Source organism: Primulina huaijiensis, unplaced genomic scaffold (genome assembly GCF_012295235.1).
Source record: "Primulina huaijiensis isolate GDHJ02 unplaced genomic scaffold, ASM1229523v2 scaffold40673, whole genome shotgun sequence".
Taxonomy (NCBI): domain Eukaryota; kingdom Viridiplantae; phylum Streptophyta; class Magnoliopsida; order Lamiales; family Gesneriaceae; genus Primulina; species Primulina huaijiensis.
Genome location: NW_027359629.1, coordinates 1,264 through 11,311, shown reverse-complemented (window position 1 = coordinate 11,311; position 10,048 = coordinate 1,264). Strand labels below are relative to the sequence as shown.

Below are 10,048 nucleotides of genomic sequence, written 5' to 3'. Positions count from 1 at the left end.
TGATAAGCTATTTTGTTCTAATGAATTTGGGATGATATAAGGTACTATTGGTATCGAGACAAAAGTTGTTATTATTATTATTATTATTTTAAAAAATTTATATATATTTCCCATAAACCGCACTTATTATTATTTTAAAAAATGTATATATATTTCCCATAAACCGCACTTATGGAGAATTCATTACGATTTAATTAGTAGCATTACAAACTTCAAATATTCCCAATGAATCGAACAAAGATATATGAAAAGTATTTATAAGACTAAGCATTATGTAAATTAAGGTGGTTATGTGATATAATTGTTTTGACATCCATTTGACCAATTAAAAACTTGATTTACTCTTACAAAATTTACATGATTAATGCAAAATTCAACACACTCAAATAGAATATAGGGAAAATATTTTTTTTCCCTATTAATTTGTTATATCTTGGATTTTTTCTAATAAATTTTCAAAGTTTGGTTTTGATATAATAAGTTTTAATTTTCGACTATTTTAGTCAAATTTCTAACGTGACACTAGAAAAATACTGATGTGATATCGAAAATGTTGAAAACTTAACGAACCAAAATCCAAAATTAGAAAAATTAATGGACAAAAAAAAAAAAATCGTTTTTCCCTTGCTTGATCTTGTACCAAAATGAACTTTATCGCGCATACACATATATTAAGCTTTGGAATCCAATCGTGTTAACGTAATGGGGCATCCGCTTTGTAATCTAGGAATATGTGCTTTTCTTTCCAAGCTAGGATCATCATCATCAACAATCCACCTACGCCACAAAGGCAAGATTATTGCAATATTAATTGGAAATAAATTCTAGTAATATAACATTTCTTATTAATTTGTATATTTATACATATACAAATTGATAACTAGATTAAATTTACATGAGAAGTCATTTTTCATTGTTAATTAAATGTTTTTACCAGGCATGCATGGACTTACGTGTATCCGCCGGTGAGTCGGTGCAAGAACACTAACATGGTCACTTTCGCCATATTTATACCCAAACATGTCCGAGGTCCTGACCCGAATGGTATGTAGCTGCATGGCTTTTGCATGTCCTGATCGAATAACACGAAACAGTTAACGTTGTCATTTGTAACATACATCAATGCTCGGATGACGGAATTTAAGCCCTTGGATCCTACGAGGGGCTCGGAGTATCCAAGGGCTCGTATATATTACACTAAGTGTAGCATAGAAACTACTCGTAATACGAAATAAATGTAAATCTTGGAAAGAATACTTAGTTAAATTATATTACATCAAATCTTGAAGGGTTGAAGCGCATGGGTTCTGTGTATATTGTTGGGTCATAATGTATATGAGTTGCATCAATGTTCACTTTCCACCCTTTCTTTATCTCATAACCTGCGAATAGAAGGATCTGAATTAAACATTATAAATGGATTTTGTATAATTTTGAATTTCATGTTTGGTTTCATTCCCAAAAGAAGCTATACATATATAATATACATGACCATTTTTCAAAAATAGAAAAAGGAAAACAATTTCTCCTCATTTTCAATTTCTTCCTGTCTATTTTAATCTCAGTTCACCAACTGTCTCACAAAATTTTGTTTAAAATTTAAAATTCCAGATCTCCAAAAAAAACTATTGATTGTACCTATATTCACTATAATTAAATAATATAATAAAATGATAATTATAATTATTACTGCAAACATTTTTAGATTTGTAGAATAAAATATATTAAGTACAATAATTATATATACATGTTTTAGAAAATAAATATTTGCATCATCGTGACAAAAAAGTCTCGTAGCACCAAACCAATCAACATATTTAACTTTCTTTATTTATTAAATCCAAATACTAAAACCTAACTTTTTTTATCAGGACTCCTGCACTATCTAATTGTACCAAAATCATCGAAAATTAAAAGTTAATATATCAATATCAAATTTTGATAAATTAATAGACAAATCTTCGAAATTGGACAAGTTAGCTCGACTAAACCCAAAAATAAATATATATACCAAACTCACCTCCAATAGTGCAGTCATGAAGTGCAACACGAGGATACCACAACAAAACATTTGCCATCCTCAAAGTCTCTTTGACAACCTAAACAACAACGCCATATAATTAATTATATGCACATATAAATAGCAATTTTATTTAGCAATTCATGCAGGTTTTTTATTTTTTTCGTTTCTCTAACTTTTGAACCGTAAGCCATGCTCATCAGATCTTCATATTTAAGCAGAGCTCTGACTGCATTTTTCCCAAGTATTGACAACTGTTCCTCCTGCAGCATGATAAAAAAAACCCTCATCAATGCAAAACGTAACATTTTCATTCATGTTGTGAGAAAATTTTCAATCTGAAGATGCAATAAAAGTACCCTTAGCCTGTCCTGAACTTGTTTATTTTCGTCCAAAAACTTGACACACCACATTATGGCAGCTGCGGTGGTGCTCTGCCCCGCTATTATCATGGTCAGTAGATTATCCATTATCTCTTCATCATCGAGCCTTTCGTTCGGAGGACAAGAATCTCTTTGCAGCATGGATTGCAGAAAATCGTCCCCAGTTTCCTGTCCATTCCGCCTCCTGGTAATCTTTGCTTTCAGGGTTTCCAATATCCTTTTGCGCGCCTGCACGAAAGTTCGACTATATACTTTTGTCAATCGTCATACCTTACTTTTGGTTGTTTTTCATCATTAGTTTATTGCAGTAACCTCCAGTATTACCTTCATGCCGCTGTAGTATCTCGAGCCAGGTAACATAATGGGAAATGATAGCATTGCATCGGCAACAACTGTGACATCCCTCTCGAGTCGTTCGAGCGTGGAAGCATCCGTGATGCTCATCAGCATGTCACAGATACCATCAAATGCAACCTGTGTACATTCACTTGCAGGATTAGAGTCCTGATTGCAAAAGGCCCCGAGTGGTTCTTGGTCACCGCACATTGGCCTTGGCATCCTGTTAAGGGCATGCCCGTACATATTTTCGGAACATCGATCCCTATTAAGTTTGTGTAATTTTGAGCAAAAATGATAGTTGTGAACATGATGACTTTGATTTATTCGATTACAAGCCGACCAGGCCAAGATTTTCAGAGGTTTGAAAATAAAAAGTGAGATGTAATCTTTCATTCTAAGTCCTAATTACTCCAAAACAATTGTTGGTAACCAAGTACTACTATAACTTGACAAATGATTCTTTAATCTTCATACATAGTTGATATAAATTGTTACCTTCATAGTGAATTCAAGTACCCTGAAGCTTTTTCCAGCCCTTTCCAATCTTTCTAATCTCGCACACAATTCGCGATCAAATTTCGGGACGAACTTGGATACGGACTTCATCGAGAAAGGATCTAAGAGTAGTCGCCTCATGCGTCCGTGTATTTCATGCGGAACACGGAGTAAACTTTTCTTTCCAACCATGTCACCCATTGATTTTAAGTACCCTTTGTTGAACAGCACAAAATCATTGGCAAATACTGTCTTTGCACCCTCGACAGTTGGGACATATACGTGAACATTACCAAATAATCTCGTTTTGAACCACTGTCCATACCTGGTTTTATCCAACAAACATGCGGTGTTATACTGTAATTGTTCCAGTCTTGTTGGAACTTTTCAAGTTCGCAATCTTTGCTTAATTTTGATGTTAACAAAACTTGTTTTGTTTCTAATAACCTACCTTAGTGCGCAGATAGCTGAAACTGAAATGATCATTTTACGAGCCAAAACTAAAGCTATCGGAGATGCTAACTGAAACAACCAACTGATCGAACGAACTGAACCAGTTCAACTGATACATCGCAACCAGCTCAACTGAATGTCTAGCTGATAGGTAGTTCAGCAGAAGATCTTCAAAAGCCCGGCCAGCTGATGAAGAGTTCAACTGATGAAAATCCCAGCTGACCAGGTAAACTGAATTAGTGAAATCAGTTCAGCTGACTCGTCAGCTGATTTCACTAGATCAGTTCAAAGACCAGTTGCTGATCAGTTTGAAAAACCAGTTCAGAACATCAGTTAGGAGCAATCAGTTGCAGATCACGACAAGCTTACTTAATGGATTACAGCTGTGCGCAAAAGGTACAAAAGCTTTTGTACGATCAAGGTACAATAAGAGACGTTGCATCAGAGCTTAAAGCCAAAAGTTCCGAAATGGATTCCAAGGAACAAATTCAAAATGCAACAGATACAGTAATTGAGTCTCACTGTAAGATCAAGCTTCGCGCCTATAAATAGAATATCAGTGAAGACTCAGAAACAATAACATACACACAGTGTGACCGAAAAAGAGAACACAACAAGAAGAAGGGCACGCATATTTTATATCTGCTTACTAGAAGCAATTTGCCCAGAGGGAACACTTCAAAGTTATATCAGCTTAGATTAGAAGCTTATTTCCCTCAGTGTGTGAGAACACCTTCGTGTTGTTATCATTGTTCAGTTCTCACACACACACGCACACACACCACCACTCGAATACAGTCTTGCACAAAGAGAATAAACTTGTACATGTAGTCTTTGACACATAGACGTTAAAGAAGTGTTGGCTGGAAGGTGATGCCTTCAGTCTAGACTAGGAGTTCAGTTAGGCAGTGGGTAAGTCCTAGCTGTGTAGGATTTGTACAAGGTGTTGTATAAATATAAGTCTTCTAGTGTATCCTATCCGTGGAGGTAAAAGGGGTGACGTAGGAGCAGTTTAAGTCTCCGAACATTCATAAACATATCCTGTGTCTTTTAACTATTTAACCGCTTGTTTTGTTCTTAACTGATTTAATCAGTTCAGCTGATATCAATTCAGTTCTGTCCATAACTGAACTGATATAAGCTTTAACTGATTTTCTTGTAATTCAGTTCTTCAGTTGCACAGTATATAAAATATATCAGTTTTTATTAACGAATGATTATTTCAAGTGTTTTTCGCTTTGTTTAATATCAAACTTGATCTAATTCATCGATATATACATTCTTAGAACACGAGCTATTGCAGCTCATTGATTTATTGTGTTAAAAGCACCCCTAAAGTGCCGAGCACACGATCCATCACAGTTGATGAATGAATCATAAAAATGAAAACTATTTGCTCAAACCATATCCATATGTTATTGTGTTTCTTGTGAAATCTCTTAAATACTTGACCGAAAGGTAAAAACGAATTAATTTTAGAGTGAAGCCTAGCACGCTTCGAATTCAAATCTTTCGATCCTATCATGACAAACACTTTTTTTTAATCCGGAGATTTGTTACGATTATATCTCGTCACAAACTTGTAACCTTGGTGCCATAAGTCATCAGCTATCATGAACAAACTTTTCATTATCTCAACAAAGGGAACAAACGAACATAACGCATATAGTTACCTCGATCGTCGGAGTCGAACGAAATCATAGCAGCCTTTGGTGCTATTCGTTGCCGCAAGAAAAGCGAAGGTCTGGCCAAGAAAAGGGATTCCTAGTTTCCCAGGAATCTCACCTTTTCTCCTTGTTGAAGTACTTAACCATGTGAGCGCTAATACTGCTATACTTATGCCAATGAATAAAGTTAACATAGTAGGAAGTTGAAGCTCTTGCTGGAATGAAACAAACATGATTGTGAAGTCAAACAAGGATGTCGTTTTTAAATGCATCGATAGCATCTTCCTCTCCAAGATTCATTTTCGGGCAAAGACAAAAGGGTCCTTGAGTCCATGTGGAGTAAATCACATTCTTCTTTTATTTACTTTATCTTTTATGCTTCGCGGAGGAATTCGAGATATGCTGCTCAGATAATGCCATTCTCGTCTATAGAAGTGCCAATTAAAGGACAAACTTTGTCCTTTAATAGTGTATAATAATAAAACAAAAAAAGAATGAGGAGTATGCATGTAAAAGTCAACTTTGAGACAAGGGTATTAGTGGGAAAAAACATTAATTATTTTCGATTACAAGGGTCAATTCTCCAAATGAAAAAATTGTAGTAAATAAAAAAATAGTAACTCAAACTAAATAGAAATAATTGTCTGCATTAACTAAAAAATAACTCCAACAACGAAGGGATGAAATGAAATTCATCCATGGCAGATTCAGAGGAATTACGAATTGAAAGTACAATTCTTTGGGCATCATGCAGCCAATTGTGTATTCTTCTTTTTACACAGCTTGTGCCGCACAAGAAGTAGTTTTGGAGTCTTGTGCCCGTTGATGCTCCCACTGTTTGTCTTCCTCAATCCAAAAGGATATATTTTGGATGTTATTATTGTGTCTTAGATAGATAAATTACTGGGCATGCAATGTTTGAGTTCTGAATTGCAAAGATCTCGGTGCTATTGTTGTTGGAACTTGTTTTATTGGTATTTTGAGGAATTTCCTGCATATGGACCGTTCGCCCTCCCTCGCACGTATGTGTTTCTTGTCTCAATGTGTCTTGTTAGAAGCTCCATTTTTATTCGCATGAACTTGTGTGTGAGTTGATGTAAGTTTTGACATATTTCCAGTTTCTTGATTTCAATGTTGGGTTCTTGCATTTATTCTAGGAGAGTTAGAAGTGGCGATGGTTGCATAGTCGGGGACATATGTTAGCATGAATTGATATCAAATTTTATGATATTTTCACTATGATTCTTTTATTTTCAGTGTTCTGAAAAGAAGTGAAAACTATAAGAATGGATTGCTCCGCAAGAAGTTAGAGACAAGCAATGTTTTTAAAATGCGGAAAAAAACAGTCTTGCTCCATTTGAAACAGAGTAACTAATGTTCTGAACTTTCAGGTGTTGAGTAAATGTATTTTGGGTTGCAATTCTGGGAACTTGTTTGAACCTGCTTTTATTGGTTGCGATTGGATGGATGGGACTTGTGATTGTTGGTTTTATTGTTGGAACAACACGTTGTATTGGGTTTTGATTATTCGGATATTGATTTCGGCATTTCCCCCATTTCGTGCACCTTCTTTTCTGTTGCGTTTGACCATAAGGTATTTGATTATTGTTTCATTAGAGACTCCTGACATTTTGTTAACTGGTTTCTATGGGAACTTCTTGCTTAGCGATGGGTAAGAAGAAGCATGACAGAATTATGGTGAACAATATAATGAAGGATGCCATTTTGAATAGTTAAATGAAAAAGGGTCAAGTGATATTAAGAATTTACCAATGGATTATATTGAAAACAAGAACTTCACCCCATCGTGAGATCGTCTCATAATTACATAAAATGTCAATCTTATTTATATTTATAATAAAAAGTAATATTATTGTTCAATATCCAGTTGGAAACCCACTATCCTAGGGTCGCTCCTAGCAAGAAGTTTAGCAGAATTGCAAAGCTCCCATTCCTCAACTATAAATTGGCAACCACGTACTTCATCTTGCGGTATCCCCATACATCTTATGTTCCTTTTTCCGAAGAATTTTACTGTTTCTTTCGGAACTCGATGTTTGTCCCCAATCCATGTGTAATTTTTGAAATTCAACAAATTGGGATATAACTGCGAACAGAGAAAAATGTTTGTCAAGTCGACAACCTTAGCAACCAATCTAGTTCGGCATGTACAATAAACAGTGTAAAACATTCACCCGATCGAGTGCAACCACGATGGTGCGGAAATTTCTATCGGAGGGCATATGCACACCAGGGGAGGGAAAGACTTGAGGTGAGGTCCAAGATACATTCCCTCGTGCCCATTTTTTGAGGGAGCCCAAAAATAAATTCATGTTTGAGAAAATTACATTTTTTATTATGTGTTTTGGACGTGCTCTACTTTTGGTTATGTCGTCGGTCAATTCACGATATTAATATACTAATTTGTAATTTTTTATTTAGTTTTAGTTGTTTTTCATTTAGTGCTACATCATCAATTTTTGGTGTCATATCATCATTTTCCACCGCCACACCATATCGACACTTCGGTGAAAAAGGAGGAAATTTGAAAAAGAAAATTGCAAAATAGTGGACTAAGATTGCGAAAACATAATTAAAATAGAAATCGAGTTGACCAAAAATATAATTTTCACTTAATATTTTGTTAAAACATGGTACTGAAATCACTTGAATTTCAAATCAACATAAATAAGCCAAAAAAAAATTAATTCAAGTTGAAGTTAACAAAAACTCGCTGGAAGAAAATTAGTTAAACCTCTTGATTATTACATTTAATTAATATACTTTTGCCATAAATGATAATTACAGAGGAAAGATAGAACAAAAAAATTGTTAAGATTTACCACACTTTTGAGCATATGTACAACAAGGAAAATGTTTTTTTTCCATTGTTAAATATTAAACGAAGCATAGGCTCTCTAGTCAGGGTTAGAGCTTCATAATCCATCACCTGATGCAAATATTTTGAAATCTTGAACCCATTCCGGCTAGATTCTCATCTGGGGTTACGAGTTTGTCCCATGGCAATTTTCCGAATCTTTTCCATGCAGTGTGAAGGCCCGCAAGCTGCCCCGGTACTGCTATGGAGAGGTGGCCTCGCATCTGTGCAGCTGGATTTCTGCTGTACATATCCTGTAATAGTGACACCCAAAACTCTAAGCCAAGTTTTAAAATCATCCATTTCCTTTCAGTTTCTTGAATTTCACATCTCTAGTTTGTTTTTGGGATAATAACATTTTTCATTATTTTTGTTAGCCAAAAAAGGTTTTGGTTTTTCCGTTTAGGGTTGTACCACCAAATTCTAGTGATTTACGAATTTTTACATCATTCTTTTTATATCAATAATTTAATTGTTTTTTATATGATAACTTGCACATTTTATATTTTTTTGTCATGTTAATCCATTAATTAATATTCTTAGTATATTGATTTACATGATAATTTCAATTTTAGTCATATTTGACTGGAGTGCTAGTTAACGTGACATCGAAAACATAATGATTTTTCGGTGTCGCGTTAGCATATAGTTGAAAAAATACTAAAATCACGGAAAGTACAAATTAATTGGATAAAACCGTAAATTGATCGGAAAAAAAAATAAAAAATGAAAAATATATTATTTATATAACAACAAAAAATATACGGGACTCATAGGTACATAAGAGAAACCAAATCGGTTAATGTAAAACAATTATTTGGGGGTGCATGTAATTATCCCGATTAGAAAAGGTTGGTAAAGTCTAGGTAAAATTTAACAGGTGTGGCACACATGCTTGTTATCAGGTTTTAAGGACAAATTAATTTTGGAAACTAAAAGTATTTAAGTTATTTTTAAAATTTACGTGGATATATGCTTCACAAACACAAATTCACACAATATAATGAAAGACATGAAACTTTGAATGCGGTAATAATTCTACGAGTAAAGTTGAAGAAGTAGACATGTACTCGGTGTCTTATTTTAGGAATTTGAACTAATTCATATGGTACTAAAATAATCTGTGGAAATTTATAAAATAAAATTGATCAACTATTTATCTAAGAAAATGACTTTCTCAAATGTATTTAAATAGTTGACAAGGTTAAAAAAACAAAAACAAAAACAAAAACAAAAAAAAAACAAAATACCACACCAAAATCAAGAAATAGTTGTCACTATCGTTTTGGTGGGAGTGATATGATAATTAAGTCATGTATTATGAATTTGACCAAAATAAATGAAAATTAAGTTAGTATACAAAAACTAAAATTTGAAAATTTAGTTAACTAAAATTCAACATCGAACAAATCTGTGAGGGCTCGTGCTCTTAATTAATATTTAATTACCAAACAACAATGATTAAATGGTGTAAACATCGAAAACGAGTTTAAAACGTTCATTAGGGCCTACAGAAATTTCGGCATGACCTCCCCGTAAGTAGGACATCCCAAAAATCTCAAAACACAACAACAATAATATACGCTCGAAAATAACATCAAGTTCACAATCAACCACACAAACATCCTAAGCCGCACTGGCCAGGACCAGCCACTACATACAACAATTAAAATCCCAAACAACCTAAAAATATCACCATACAGCTACGCAGGGCATCTCTCTGGCAAATGTATCAAACCAGCATAATATATATATAAATATCTGGGAACTCTGACACAAACCGACTGACTACTGGGTACCACTCGCTGACGCT

At 34.3% G+C, this 10,048-nt stretch overlaps 1 protein-coding gene across 1 annotated transcript; it reads right to left on the bottom strand.

Moving 5' to 3' along the window:
* Window positions 1–639: 639 nt before the first annotated feature.
* On the bottom strand, window positions 640–5,722 carry LOC140969313 (3beta,22alpha-dihydroxysteroid 3-dehydrogenase). Its single transcript, XM_073430627.1, has 9 exons — window positions 5,364–5,722; window positions 3,238–3,562; window positions 2,728–2,877; window positions 2,380–2,631; window positions 2,197–2,283; window positions 2,021–2,099; window positions 1,276–1,382; window positions 954–1,072; window positions 640–777 (listed from the first exon to the last, which is right to left on the bottom strand). Exons 1-9 carry the CDS (start codon window positions 5,636–5,638, stop codon window positions 672–674), a joined length of 1,500 nt encoding a protein of 499 aa, XP_073286728.1. The 5' UTR covers window positions 5,639–5,722; the 3' UTR covers window positions 640–671.
* Between the last annotated feature and the right edge of the window lie 4,326 nt (window positions 5,723–10,048).